This window comes from Notothenia coriiceps, unplaced genomic scaffold (genome assembly GCF_000735185.1).
Source record: "Notothenia coriiceps isolate Sejong01 unplaced genomic scaffold, NC01 NC01_scaffold00027724, whole genome shotgun sequence".
In the NCBI taxonomy this organism is placed as follows: Eukaryota; Metazoa; Chordata; class Actinopteri; order Perciformes; family Nototheniidae; genus Notothenia; species Notothenia coriiceps.
The window spans coordinates 1-16,056 of record NW_011360425.1 but is presented as its reverse complement, the minus strand read 5'-3'; the positions used below and the strand labels follow the sequence as shown (position 1 = coordinate 16,056).

Sequence of the window (16,056 nt, the reverse complement as noted above, 5' to 3'; positions counted from 1 at the left end):
AAGCACATGGTTAATATAATGTTATAAAAAATTCAACAAGGATAAGCAAACAGCACTGAACTAATGAAATAGTGACTTTAAAAAAACTCTGCAGGTCATTGCACAACTGGGGCCTTAGTTGGAATATATAAGAGATATAATTTTTCAAAATATGAATGCTGATGTTGGCATAAATAATCTGCTGATGTTTCAAGGAAGTCTTTCCTTAGGATCTCATGATATAAAAAAAACATGTAATCAGCCCGGACAATCTGTGTCTTCTTTAAGTGAATGTAAGGCAAGTGAATGAATTTTACTGTAATAAGACCTGAATCGTGAGCCTCCTATGCATTAAAACCTCAGAGTACAGACTGTACAGACTAGTGATGAATACATTAATGAACACTCAGCAGCACAGTCAATATTTCATAGGCAGCAAGTGTTGCTACAATGGCAAACAGAGCGTAATGTTGTCCCATAGAACAAATTCTCTAAGTCAAGTGTGCTGCAGCTGCTGACTGAAGCAGAAGCCAGATCTCTACAGACCTTTGTTCTGGATTACGAGATGTCGATCTTTATCTTACTTTTAATTTCATATTGTACCCTAAGGAGAAATGTGCCTTGCAGTCAGGTGAAAATACATAACACACAAAGACTTTAACATAAAACATAACAAAATACCAGAATCATGCAAGAAAAATATTCACATAAAACAATGTAAATGATGACATGAAGCCTGGAGTGCATCCAGTCAACGGTTAAAACAACATCATCATCGTCACGGTCACACCCACATACTTGCCCTTACAGAGGCCTGAAGCATCCCCTTATCCTTCAACATATACACAAATCAGTCATACAGAGCACAATTTTTATTTAAATCTATTGATGATTTCTTACATTGAATGAGCGTCTCTCTCCTTAAATCATTTGGAGTTGTGTGTTATTTTAAAATGGTGAAAAAGTCAATAATGGAGAGCCATTTCCCATTATTTTACGTTGGGATGCAACTAATATTGATAAACATGCTGATTATTTCTCAAATTAATGAACTCACTAATCTATGAAATCGTTTTGTAAAAATTGGCTTTTTTGTCTGGATAACAGGCCATATTTAAAAGAAATTACATTTTTTTTAAAACAGAGAAGCAGTAAATATATTATTTTTAGAAGCCAGTAGATATTTGGCTCTTTAGTTATGTATTTAGCTTTTAAAAGAAATACTTAAATGATTAATAAATGATCAAAGGAACAAGTAATATTAATTCCCTGTAGTTAATGGATTAATTCAATTTGTTTTAGATCAACTGTTTATACACGTAGCCAATGCTTTGTCTTAATGTACATCTTATGCTGGTTCATTAAAATACTATGACAGAGCTTAACACTGTTTATTTTCTTCTATGTCCGCATAGCCTTTTTCTTTACATCTCTTTGTATCTCCTCTCATGAAGTGATGAAATATCTATAGACAGCACATTCACCACCTGAGTTCAATACAGAAACACACTGGAAACACAGCACGGTTCCACTATTTTTAGATCACACCACTGAAGAAATACAGTGAGAAAACGTCGGTCCACAGGGCCCCCCCTCCTCACCCTGCAGGCCTGATTGTGTTCCTATACAAAGTCAGGAAACTCTGTGGCCTCTGTAGCTGTTTTGTTGTGAGGAAACGCAATGCATGCTGGGCTCACGTCCAGGGCCGAGCCTCAATACACAAAACGGACTCTTGTCCACCCACGCCACTCTTATCAGCCACATCATTAAAACACAAAGGCATGATTTATTATTATCATTGTTATCATTATTATTTAATTTAGGATGTTGCACTAATAAAGAGGTAATATGTAAACAAGGCTCATCAGTTTATGTATTAATTGGCTAAAAACAAACATCAAAACACAGTGTGTGTTTGTGATTAAATATTTTCTTCAGCATAAAAAAGGGTTAAATGACAGAAGACTCTCCTAAGATAGCTGTTTTACATTATAAAGCAAAAAACGAAATGTAAATAAAAAATGTTTTATCTCTGATATACTGGAACAGTGCAGTACTAGTGTAATGATGTTAGACATAACTACACAACAACAATAAATCATAATCCTATATGTAAATGCATATGTTTATTTATGAAGGCCAAAGGCCTTTAACCTGTAGTGAAAGGTGTCGCATAAAAAAATTGATTTGAGTTTACTTAAAATACCCTTAAAATAGCCCTTACATTTGTGTTTATTAAGTGGGTTTTACCACAGATGTAAACAATAAAATACATTGAAATAAATTAAAGTTTGTGTCAGTGTGATGCTATACTGTCACAGAAACAGTAGAAGATCCAGTAATATGAAATATTGTTTCTATATATTTAATTCTGGGGTAGACACCTTTTATCAGTTTTTATTTTTTATTTGTTGGGGGGTGTTAAGTAAGTTGAAGGCGACAGATTCAAACAGAACATTTAAAAAACCAAACAAAAAAAAGTTCCATTAATGAATAATAATGATAATATTGTATTACTTTAGGGCAATTTAAATATGTGTGATAAACTACCATTGGCTGCCCGGGTCCCATAGTAACGGTGATGCGGCGCGGAGGGGCCGGGTCTCCTGCAGCAGCTGAGGCGGATATGCAGCCTGATTACGGCTCACAGCAGACTCCAACATAATTGATGACCTAATTGAAAAGCAGGAGGAGGAGGTGGATGATAGAGAGAGAGACGCGCTCCAATGAGAAAAGTTTAGCCTACTTGTTCTTCCCCCGCACAATCCCACTGTTGAGGGCATTGATGTGACCGCAGAGGCTTTCTGTTTTTTACGCGCACTTCTTTCCCACTATATTTCACCCTCACACACGGAGCACAAAACCACCTTCTCACCTTTAGTTTAGCGCGTGTCTGTATTTCTTTTCTTTCCTTTTCCAACCTTTTATGAATGATTCTCTCTCGCAATACTTCTAAGATATCCTCGGATACTTCTCCGTCCTCGTCTGCACGACTTCACCTCGGCACATCTTCTCTCCCTAAGTTCAAAAGCCACCAGGACTTTCACTGCAGCTTCAGCCGCACTTGGGGGAAATATCACTCGACGAGGAAAGACTTGATACTGAGTGCAGCAGCAGTTGAAGCCTCCACCGACATGAGTATCAAGGCTGACGCAGAGCCCAACAACAATGTTTCCATCGAAGAGGAGGTGAGTTTACACAAAGTTGAATATCTCCGCAGCTCCGGACTTTGACCCTTTAAGCCACAGCTGTAACTTTTCTTAGTTGTGTGTTGGCTGAAATTACTTGAGTTTATCGTGGCTTTTCGCTCTTCTGTGTCATTTTGGAAGGAAGTAAGCCAGGCGCGATTTAAAGGGGCGAAACCACTTCCAGTGGAAGTTACCGCATTGTTTAATACTATCTGTTTTATAATACACACGTAATTTCAATTTGCCAATTCCTGTAACTTTTTATGACGCATCTTCTTTTTTTACTGATTTATCTCACCAGATACGTAATGATTCGCCTACAGCAAATAACTAAAATGAATCAATTGGGCTCTTAACCCTTTTATTTTTTTTCCTTTCTTTTAATGATTTATTCAATACCCAATTTCACTTAAAAGTGTTTCTTTGTGTCGAAAAAGGTAGAGGATTTATGTTTCCTTAAAACGTGGGTTAATATTAAGGCCTATATTGTATTTTTTAGAACGTGCTTTAAATGGTTGACATCAGTCCATCTGCATTTAAAAAAACATATATCTATGGACTCTCCTAATTTCCCAATGATGGCACTTTTTTTCTTTACTTTTCCTGAGCATCAGGTTTTTTGAAGGGACATTTTTGTTTGCAAATAGAAGATGGTCACACCAATGCTGCAGGTTTAAATATATTTGAGAAGAGGTCATCATGAAACTGTAACCTTAAATAAATGCCACAACTTACAATGTTACATGACATCTTTTTGGTAGGTCTAAATTAATACAAATGCCCTTTTATTTTATTTTTATCTGAATAATAATAGTTGAGATTGATCTAATTAATTGAACTAAAATATGTTCTGTTTAACCGCTGCCACTCTTGAAGTCTGTATGGCCGTCTATATTTCCTCTTTAATGACTCCTTATGGAGACACACTGAGGGGAGTGGAGGGCCTTTTGTTGGTCCTCCTTTGTTCCCATTATCTTACAACAAAGCCACATGCGGCCTCTTGACTGTTATTAGCCTAATGTCCTTTTGTATGTTGTCTCCTTGTAATTAAGAGCAAAGATTAAACAAACAGACCAGAAATGTATTTGGGACACTAAAATGTTTGTTTAGAGACGTGGTAGATCAAGATAAAGAATCTTGTCAGTCATCAATCGTCGTCCTTTTTTATTCCTAAATAAACCCCCTTGTAACTGATGCATTTCAGATGTTGTGAACAATACAGTGTGTTTCAGGTTCATACACTCAGTCAATGAGAAGCTGATGGATGAATTAAAACATCTCCATTGAGTTTGTGTCCTGCTGAGCCGGCCTTCAGTCGCTGTGTGTGCTGAGCTGTAGAGGGCTGAGAATTGCTGCTGTGCGGCACCTGAAAAATGCCGGAGGGCTGGGGCCGCAGGTCAGAGGAAGGAAATGGTGTCACGCTGTGCACTGTTGTCCAGTGCTGTTCGTCTGGCAGCCCCATTGTAGTGAGGGCCTCCCCACCGGCTGGGAACTAATCGGCCCCGCACTACACTGTTTATTTCCCTGGCCACTCCGCACTGTACACTACATCAGTTCTCAATGTCTGTTCAGTGCCATTCCAGGGTTTCCTATCAGGATGAAGACCCTCTTAGGTTTATCCTTTTGTCTCGTAACATGCTTGAGGATCACAAGTTGGATTTAAAGACAATTGATAAGATCTGAGACATACTTAAAATCCTCTTAAAGGAGTGGTTCCCAATCTGAGGGTCAGAACCCAGCCAAGGGGTCACTTGATAAATCTAAGGGTCGAGAGATGGTTAAAAGGACAGGCTATGGAGCTGCTCGTCGCACATCTTGGAGGGAATTTTCCATCTTTTGTGAGGCTCAAACTTAAAGCATATCTATGATTGAGATTCTCGGCTGGGATTGCCTCCACACCGCTCTCAGCTTGAAGAAGGCTGAACTGGTGGCTAACAGCTAACAGTGCTAACAGCACAAACAAAGTCTCTGACAAGGCTAACGGTGTTGACCTGGGAGGGAACAGGAGGCCGTTCAAGTTTATGCCACAACTCCGCTTGTTTTATGTGCAGTGAAGAGCCGCGGCCATTAGCTAGACAGTTGAGCACACAAGGTGACATGCACATCATGCAAGCATAGTTGACCAAGCTAAACAGGAGGTCTTAGTGAGAGTATAGAGCAAGGCAAATGTATATACGGGATTACAAAACATTAAAGAAATGTTGCATTGTTTTACTTTTCTTTTTTCATGGTCAGGCATTTAAAACGGTTTTATACTCTAACTGGTGTTGCAAAGCAAAATAAACCCATTGTTCTAAAAAAATATATATAAAGAATTCAGGTCTTGTATCCCAAATGTATACAAAATAAAATATGCAGCCAACCAAAGCATAAGTCTAAGTAGGTTCTTGTTTTGAATGCAGTTACTTTCTAAAAAGTCAGTCTTAAAACTTGTTTGGTTTATCCTTTTCCCAGAAATCATGCCATTAACATAGAATGCAAATCCATTTCCATTAACACATATCCATCCATAAGTGTTGGTTATTAATGGAGCTTTTTAATATATAAATTGCAGCTCACGGTTTAAAGTCCAACATGCTGGTCTTTAGAGAATAAAGACACCAATAAAAGATACACAGAATATTAAGATGTTTTGCTTCCAGCTGACAAATGTACATTTTGCTTTTCTTTTTGCAGGTGAGAACACTGTTTGTCAGTGGCCTTCCAGTGGACATTAAACCACGGGAGCTTTACCTTCTCTTCAGACCCTTTAAGGTAAGTAACAACATGAGTTTTTTTCTGGGTGCTATACAGGTTGTTTAAGGGACATCTCAAGTACCTTACAAGTAAAGCAAGGCTGATGTTTTTTGAAGGGCTGGAGAAGATTTAGGAAAGTTTTTTAAAAAGGATTATCTGCACAGAAGGTAGAGTTTAAACATTTGTTATTATTGAGGAGGCAACCGTTTTCCGTTGTACAGGATATTATTTTAAGACCACTTTTAATGATGCAGTTATATTACTGCCTGTTGCGCACACTGTAAAAAGTTAATCAGAGCTCCTTTTGAAATCAAACAAACCCCTCTGTTTATGGACGTCCAGATATTTGCATATATGGAAATGAGGCCACATCATTGTTTGTCCATTGCTCTGTTTTTGACTGGACTCCAGTTCCATAAACTCCCCTCCCACCCGTGTCCTAACTAACCAAATTGGAAGTGGTATCCCTCGCACATGGATGATCTTGTGGAATGTGTAAATGAGTAGCCCTTGCGATTGGCCAACAAACCCTCTCCGTGACCCAGCTTGCCCACCGTGTAGGGAAACTTTATTTATTTCCTCACGTAACATTCAGACATTGTGAAACTACTGAAATGTTTTGTTTACACAAGTTGTTGTAAGACTCATTTACTTTTTGTCCTTTGCTTCTGTAGATGGCTAATAGGGATACAGATTATACAAATTAAAATGCTTTAGTTTATTTTAGAGAGAAACCTTTCAATATTGCTTGTATTCTACCTATTGTTTGTGTCTGGATAACTGAAGCTAAATCTGGTTTGGATTGTTTCTAAAGATTTATGACAGCCAGTGAAAGTTGTTTATTTTCCATGGCTGTAAATCAGGATCAGGAGAGATCCCATTTATCAATACTCTTCTTACGCAACATTCCCCTTCATTTTTCAGGAATTTGTTCCTGTTTTGACCAACACTTGTGCTGTTTTTAATCTGGTTTCAAACTAGTGGATTTCTTTTAGAAGTCATGTCTAATCTATGGCTAAACTCATTCATAAGAGAGAATGTCCCCTTAAAAAAAGTTTTTTCTTAATTTCTTTTTTAGTTTTCAGGATATTAAAATGGTATTTGCAGTTAAATTAGTTTTGTATGAAATGTACATGTTTCGATCCATTTGATCACATCAAATGGAAGTACACAATAGGACCCGTGATGGCCTGTTGAGCTCAAACTGACGGTGAACACAAGCAGGTTCCTCTTGATGTAGCGAGAAGTGTTCATGCCTGACTTCCTGCATGTGACTCCAGGGTGGATAATTGGCTATCTTTCTTCCCTGCAGGGTTATGAAGGGTCACTGATTAAGTTAACATCAAAACAGGTGAGAGGCCTTCCATCAGTAGAAGGAATTGCTTTAATGCTGTACTAAAATACTAAACAAATGTCCAGTCATGCTCTTTAACTTTAACATTACCTCAGTACTGTTTAGCTGATGTGATTGATGCATGATTTATTTTCTATCATGTATATTAATATCTAATGTGACATTTGAAAAATGCAGGTTCTTGCATGTTAAGGTGCTCTTCTAATTATGTCAGCTCTCAGTGTGTTTCTTCCCTTTTTGCCTTCCAGCCTGTCGGGTTTGTTACCTTTGACAGTCGTTCTGGAGCTGAAGCTGCGAAAAATGCTCTGAATGTAAGCATAGCCCTGTTTTTATCCAATTCCTCTATTGGTCTGTTGTATTTCACCCCTGTTTTTACATTTGTTGCTTTTGTCTTCGAGTTGTTTTCTAACCTTTGCTTGATTCTAGACAAAAACATTGGGAGCTTTAACAACTCTTTCCTACAAAAGATTTTCAAAAGTCAACCCATTTTGTCTTTTATAATTCAATGGCAGGGCCATTTTTGGAAAGAGGCCAGAATCCCGTAGACTTACGGTAGTTTACTTTGACCTTGATACACATCCCTTCTTAGTCTGGTATAGCTTTCCTCATTTTGCACATCACTGCTTTACTGTAATACTTGTTCCACAGACACATGTGTAGTGTTATTTGGACAAATCTTCAGTAGTGAGTGACCTCTTATTTTGTCACTCAGTAGCCCACGTATCTTGCAATATCTAACACTTCTCTCTCATAGCCTAGCCTTTCTTATGAGCATCACCAGCATCTTAGACACACCAGCAGTCTCACACACACACAAACACACACCGAAAAAACTACTCACCTGCATGTGGGCACAACGCTTAGGGCACAAGAACACAAGCAGGGTTCAACCCCCTAAAAGGATTTAATCTCAAAAGTCTCAGCCCGTTTCCTCCTCTCCCTCTCCTCCTGGCTCCTCTTCAGATGCATGGGCTCTTGATTTTGTCAGGAGGAAAAAGAGATGCACTCATGTTGAAATACTTCAGGAGAGTATCCTTCAGCCTGCCCTTTTTTCTCCTCTTTTATGACAAAACCTTTTAATGAACAGTTTAAGTTCAGAGAAAGCAGTCAGTTATTTTGACTATGCCACCGGAGGATAGAACAATGTTTAGCTCAAGGGAAGCTTGAAGGATACATCCCGAGTATTGAAACACGGCTTTAGGAAAGGAGGCCATGTGAGACTACAGAGTTTCAGCCCCTCAAACTCAGCCCACCTCCCTTACAATACTATGTCCCCCTCCTCCCCTCCTCCGTCTCTCCCCCAGGGTATCCGTTTTGACCCCGAAAGTCCCCAGACCCTGCGCTTAGAGTTTGCTAAAGCCAACACGAAGATGGCAAAGAGTAAGCTGATGGCCACACCGAACCCCACAAATATCCACCCTGCTCTAGGAGCACACTTCATTGCACGGGACCCATGTAAGTTGTACGGCTGCACCACTCTAGGCTCTCTCATCCACTCTCACCTTGGCAATGCCAGTATACTCAATTACCCTTTTTTAAAATTTGTCTCAGAATATTGTGGTATTAAAGACAAATGGGCAGAAATTAAAACAGTATCTTACTAATTAAGGACTAACTCACCACCACATGCATGTGTCATCTCGACTCTTAAGACGCCCGCTTTGCTTCTGTAAATTTTGAAAAACTCTCACAGGGACCCTTACCTAAAACAACGGTTCAATTTTTGTATTGGACAGGTGATGGTTCATTAAAGTCTCAAGCTACATTCAGACCAGATTTCATTGTGGCAAAAAGCAGAACGCTTTATTACACTGTGCAAAGGGAGATCGGCAGGTCTATTAACTATCAAATTTATTTTGGCGTGCTCCACATAGAAACAATTTAGAAGCTATAGAGTGCACCTCTTCAGGGTTGTAAGCACATTTTTATCCTAGTGACAGGTCAAGTTATTACTACTAGATTTGTCGGTAATAAAGCTTAAAGCCCTATTTTGACAAAGTAACCAAACTCCCCTTTTGCAGCAATGATGACACATTTTCATTCTTGTTTACATTTTTAGCTTCTGTTTTTATTGCTCACAAGATGCAAGCCTGTATGTTCAAGAGTAGGTCAGTCAGCTTTTGTTTGCTCCCGCCCTGTACTTCCTCAGATGATCTGACAGGAGCAGCACTGATCCCAGCATCTCCAGATGCCTGGACTCCTTACCCCTTGTACACCACAGAGATGGCCCCAGGTCTCCCTCATGCAGCCTTTAGTTACCCAGCGGCCGCTGCCGCTGCTGCAGCCCTCCACGCCCAGGTGAGGGACCAACCAGTGTGTGTTTCTCTTCTTCCTTCTTCCTCTATTAGACGTTCAGGTCTCACAATACATCTTGTGTAGAACTGGGTACAACCAAATCCTTCAACTTAAAATGAGATGTTTAAAGATGCACCCCTGCAAGTTAAAACTTGACAGCATGGTGCACTGTTAAAAGCAGATCTTCAGATTCTTGAAACCATACAGTTATCCTCTCAAGTATTACAGCACCAAGGATGGTCCTGCTGAATACAACCCAGATAGCAAGTCTTCAGAACACGGCTTTCTGCAAAACATGTGCACAGTCTAAATATCACAAAACGGGGAGCTGTTACAACCCTGAGTTATATAGTAATACAAAGATTTGTCATTTAGAAATGAAAAATGTATTGACTGCTGTCCTGCTATCAGTGAAGTGATGTGTTGTGTATATTCTTTGATGTAGGATAACCTTAGCATACCACACATTTGCTTTAAACCCCTCTTTGTGTTTAGTCATCTGGTTGTGTTTGGCCCAAACCTCAGACTTGGCGGGATAAATGTAGCCTTTAATGGAGCTCTGTTAATCACTGTCCCATCTGTGTGCGTCAGGATAAAACTGATGCTCACTTGTAAAATACCAATGATTTGGTCTGCACTACAGTGTGGACCAATAAAGTAGGATTGTTTAAGAGAGGTACACATTTTACCTTAATGGAGATGGAGTTTAATACCTGATTTGCATTTAGAAAATGAATTCATAACATTTTAAATTCATGATTTGGATCTGGTTTGCAAAATAAATGTTAAACATTGTATTAAAGGGTCATGCTGCTGAAAGTTAGAACATAGGTGTACAAAGTGTTTACTTTCCAAGATAATCGCAGTCTAAATGCAGCAAACTACAAAGCAGTGGGCAGGGCTTTTGGTAACAATAGCAATGGAAAATATTTCCCTTGTTGGGTCATTTAAAGTTCATTGTGATCTAACTTCCTGCAGCAATGTAAGAGCACAGGGGAGTGCAACACTGCAAAGTAGGTAGCTATTACACGGACCATTTTGTCGGGCATAAGAGGCGGCGGAATGCGAGGTATTTGCTTGGAGAAATTGTCGGACCTGATGGCCTTCTCTGGAGGTGCCAACTTACTGTCCACGTTTCTTTTGGAACGCAAGCTGACTGTAGCCACACAAAGGGGGAAAAGCCTTTTTAATTGCAATCTGGTGAAGGATCCCTGAAATGCCCTGTTCTCTTTCCACTGACTCTTGGCTTTATTAGTTTGACTGTATGACACAGCAGTAAGTGTGTAAGTGTCTAGGAAATCTATTGTGGCCTGCGTCTTTTTTTATTCAGTTTGTATAAATGTGAGGCCTTATTCTGCCACAGGTTTATTCATAGGTATGGAAAGGTACCAGCTCTTACCCCGTGCAAATGTTTAACACATGGAGAGGTTTGACGCTCCACATTTCCGTGCCTGTTAATTACTCAAGGACTATTGTCCTCAATGAGCGGCTATGACCCACATTCCCATGGCTTCTCTGACCAGGGCTTAAAAGGACAATCTTTCTAAACCTGCTGTTCAAAAGTAAAATTCAAAGTGTGTTTAATCTGCTGAATTGTAACACTGAAGCTTGGTTTGGTCTGCTGTACATAAACACGTTTGTGTTTTTTTTCAGATGCGCTGGTACCCTACTCCCTCTGAGACTTCCCAGCCTGGATGGAAGTCCCGGCAGTTTTGTTAGATATTTAGTGAGTAACCTTTGAAACAACAGTGTTTTTTTAGATTTCCCAACCCCCACCCACCATCTACTAACTGCTAACCCGATGTCGTTCAAACTGAAACCTGCATAATGAGACTAACACAATGTTTGACTGAAAACTACAGAATGAGTAAACATAAATTAAAATGACTAACAACTTTGGTGTTAGAGGGTATTCTCTTGTCAACAAATCCAACCTCGTCTTTTGGTGCTCAGCCCCTCAAGATGTAAAATGAATACGTATTTTAATTTGTAGTTATTGCATATCTTATCAAACTTTACCCAAGCGGGATTAAATTGTGCCTTTTTTTTATTGGGTAATATTATCAGTTATCCGAATTTGCAGAATAAACTACAGTGCTCATTCTAATGAAAGCTCTTGACTCATTTTAACTGTTTTGGACAAGAGTTGAGCTCTGTCAGAGGAATACGATTGTGCTTTAGATGCCTTGTTGATCCCCACTATCCTTTTTCTTCCAGGCCAATATTCTATAATTTTGTAATGCAGCTTTTTTTTTTTATAACGTATTCCTCTATTAGATACACCTCTGTTCAAAACCTCTTTGAGTCACACTGTTTCACTTGTTAATGTACATTCATTACCATAAAGCTGTAGTCAGCTTAGATTTTTAATTAATTACACATTTACCATCTTGTAGCCATGAAACACTTACCAGCACACAAAACATTTTAATAGAATTAGTATAGTATCAATCTGCTACTTAAATGGATTCCCCCAAATAACACTTTATACTCCTGAGTAATCTTGGTTAATTCAATGGAAACAAATTGGTTTTAAGTAGAGTATCAAACAAACTAGCATTGTTGGTCTTTAAGTGTTTTTATTTATGATGGATTTATTGATGTGGTTAGACTAAATCTTGTTTTCTGTTTCCTTCAGGCCTCTGGAAACCACACCTTTGTCCAGCTGAAGTGAGGTTTGCCGAGCTCTTCATTAATTTAATCAGGTTTATTTAATGGACAAGTGTGCATTACTATAAACAAACAGTATTTATATCTCCTCCCGATTATCTCTGGGGGGGGTTTGAGTTGAAACCATCTTGCTGTCGACAATCTGAGCTTATCCTTGGCAACTATGGCGGTACCATCTTAGCACTTCAAAAAAAAAAAACTCATGCAAAGCCTAGTCAAACTCGATGGATCATAATTGCTGAGGAAAATTAACTAATTGAAGTAATTGTTGTTAAGCTAGTCCTTCCACGGGTTACCGCTGGTCCTGGGAGGCTTAAAGCATTAAGAGTCATTGCATGTTAGTCCTTTTGGCATGAATTTAGAACGCAGAGTTCTGTGTAGCCTAATTTTCTTAGTGTTTGTGTTGCCGCTTTACCTTTTGGCCTAGACAGCTAAATGTTTTGTTTTCCTGTAGAACCTTGGTCTTACCTCTGTGAAAGCTAGGCTGTTGTGTAAATGGCTTGCATCGCATGGACCTTGTGAATGCTTCCCTACGTTCTGACAACCCCAGTCCTTATGATCATATCAATGTCTGTCATTATTTGAGCAAACAAAAGTACAAAGTTTCTGTACTTTTTTGCGTAATGTATATTTATGCATTGTTGTGCAACTAAAATAATGAACCTGTATAAGTTGGATGTTTAGTCGTCTCTTGTGTTTTTGGTGTTACTTTTTGATCCTATAATCCTGTTGACGTAGTTTTAAAGACAAAAAAGTGCAATTTGTTTAAATGGAAATCTGTCAAAAATGGAAGTATTCTGAACGTGGCTTGTGCCATTCTGCTAAAGAGATTGCTGCAAAACGATCTTTCAGAATGTGAAAGTGGACTACAAACGTAAAAGGTTGATTTTTCTTGGGGGTCCATTTTGAAATGGAGAGCAGGAATAGTGATGAAGGAATTTAGTTTGTGGTTTAAAAAAAAAAAAAATGTTTGTCTTTGTATCTGCTGTGCATAAGATGTAACAAATATTCCCATCTTATGAATAATAAAATAAGTGAATGCATTTCTCTCTGGACATCTGTCATTCATCACTGTGGTGAGTCAGCGGCCAATTGAAGTTAACTAATGCTCTGACACTGGACGCTATCTCCAAGAAGTGAATTCTGTGCACATCAGATGTTGACATCAATAATTCATGCCAACTTTTCATTTGTAATGCACCATTGCATTAGTGTCGCTTTGCATCATGCTGACCTCCACACTCTGCCCTCATAAGCTGGTAAGGCGCTCTGCTCAACCAACCATGACGGCTCCTCGGGGACTCCTAAGTGACTGTCCCCGGTACGACCAGCTGCCTAATCATAGTGGTGCTGGTGGTTAACTGTAAACATTTGTCCATATTGTGCCAATTAAGTAACGGTATACACAGGACATAATACATGATGAGGGCTGCACTGAGTTGAAAGACATACTGTGAGTATAGACTGGAACTTTGGCATTGTACAATCTTTAATATAACTTAGATTTTGGAGGCACTTGATCTCTGTTTTTAGATTTACTGACCATTTAATCGAGATTAAAAAAAACATTTCCTCATATCAATTTAATAATTTTGACTAGAACCTAAACTGTCAAACATTTGCCATCAACTTAAATGTGATTATTTGCTGGTTTTGATTTATATAACTGGACTGTATATAGTTGCGTTTTGAGTTGAGTAACAGTCTAAAGATCTCTTTCTAAACAATGAGAAACTGGTCTTTTGGTCAATTTTAGAACATATCCTCAAATAAATCAAATCTGTAAAAGAAATACAAATAAACGGGAACTTTGATGCATTAATGGAGATGAATTGATACATAAATTGTAGGCTGTTAAATCCCAAACTAACAGATGATTCAGGAGAAGCAAACCATTTTCTCAAGAATCAGCCACTTGCCCTTTTGTAGAAGAAACAGATCAGTTAACTTTCACACAGAATATTTGGATTGACATTAAATCAATACAGAGTGCAAAGATGGTGATGCGAGAACCTTTCCTTTTCTTCTGCTGCTTCCTCTGCAGACACAAGCTGTGTGTTGGAATCAGATATTAATATATTTGCAATTCCTTGTTCTGTGATGTCTCTCTCTGGAAAATGCTAATGATCTACAAGAATGTTGAATGGTATTCAAAGCACAATATCAATGTATTTGACCTCTTCTTTACATAAATGCGTTACCAATAAACCAACAATTTAAGGGACAACATAAGTGTTAATGTTCTATGTAGAGACTCTTGCAATTAATTGTATCCTGTCATTTATGTAAGAAATTATGAAAATGGCTAAATCCCCCAGTCTATTAAAAATAGGAGACAAATATCAAAGAGGGACCATCAAATGTAATAACATTTATGCATTCATATTTTGTAGACCGAAAATACAGTAAACATTTGGTGCCCTTACTGTAGGTTTAATAGAAAATGTATGGGAGAGCATATTCTTTACACATCAATGTTCATAATCTCTTTTGTTAATCCATACATTGGAGACACTCACAATTGTGCTTTGTGTCATTGTTGAAATAAAAAAAACACTGTGCCACAAGTGTATTTAGGTTATTGCAAATTGTGTTTGAAAACGGTTGAAAGGAACAGAAACATTTGGACCAGCAATAAAACAGCAACAAGCTCTATCAAAGAGGCCTAGAGATCTTTAAACGCGGGTCTTTATTGCCCTCTACTGGCCCAGATTCCACATGACCAACATGAAGCAGCTGCAGAGAGCAAGCTGGCCCAACATGGACTGGGTTAGTGAGTGTTTTTAAAAAAAAAAAAATTATTTTAGTTTTTTATAAACAAACAGCCAGATAGACAGCCCAATAGCAGTTGGCAAACAAATTAGGATGACAACAATGTGATTCGGGTCTGACAGGATAAAAAACAAAGACAAAACAAAAAATAAATGAAACAAAAAAATAAATGGACTGCGACAGGACAAAAATCAACAAAAAAAATATAAATATAAATCTAAAGGCTCTGAGTCTAAGTCCATTATTAATAACTTAATGCAAAAGTAGAGGTCAAAGAATGTGCATAAATGGAACAAACATATCAAAAATAAATAATAAACCCAGCACTTGTTGGTCAGTCAGCCGCCCACTAATCACAGTTTAACACCACAGGTCCACCACCCTGTTGTACAGATATCTGGCATGTCCAGCTCCCGTATATACTTGTAGAAGGGGTTCCACATCTTGTGGAATTTCCCCAGGAAGCCCCTCAGTATGCACCTTATTTTCTCGAGTTTGGCTGAATTTAGGACTTCTTTTAACCACAAGGTGTTTGAAGGGGATGTTGGAGACTTCCACATGAGCAATATCAGGCATCTGGCTGGTAAGGTAAAAAGGCTATGAAGGCTGTCTCCAGAGAAGAGAGTGGCCATGTGGGTGGGGTTACACCAAACGGTGCGGTCATGGCATTAGGAGCGATCGGTTTTCCTGTGATTTCTGTCAGTGATCTAAAGATGTCAGTCCAATAAGAGTGTAAGACCGGACAAGACCAGAACATGTGTGCTTGACTCGCCGATGCTTGGCTACATCTGTCACAAGTTGGGTCCACCTCCTTATATATTTTAGAGAGCCTGAGCTTAGTAAAGTGTGTACGATGCACTACTTTGCACTGAATCAGTCCATGTCTAGCACAAATAGAAGATTTATGTACATTAGCGAGTGCTTTTTACCAAAGTTCTTCAGAAGTCTCCTCCCCAAGATCTGTTTCCCAAAGAGATTTAATGGAGTTCAGGGTAACCAAACGAAGAGAATAAATCTGAGCGTAAATACACGTCATCATTCCCTTCAGAGTAGGTAACGGCC

General features: G+C 38.7%; 1 protein-coding gene across 2 annotated transcripts; it reads left to right on the top strand.

The window, feature by feature from the left end:
* Positions 1–2,673: 2,673 nt before the first annotated feature.
* LOC104957780 (RNA-binding protein with multiple splicing-like) lies at positions 2,674–13,265 on the top strand. Of its 2 annotated transcripts, none has more exons than XM_010785441.1 (8): positions 2,674–3,167; positions 5,844–5,921; positions 7,216–7,254; positions 7,479–7,568; positions 8,562–8,712; positions 9,407–9,555; positions 11,206–11,278; positions 12,191–13,265. In XM_010785441.1, the coding sequence occupies exons 1-7, from the start codon at positions 2,910–2,912 to the stop codon at positions 11,269–11,271; spliced, it is 831 nt and encodes a 276-aa protein (XP_010783743.1). In that variant the 5' UTR covers positions 2,674–2,909; the 3' UTR covers positions 11,272–11,278; positions 12,191–13,265. The 2 variants fall into 2 exon arrangements, with proteins under 2 accessions (XP_010783743.1, XP_010783744.1); XM_010785442.1 differs by having other exon boundaries at positions 2,676–3,167; positions 7,506–7,568.
* Positions 13,266–16,056: the final 2,791 nt, after the last annotated feature.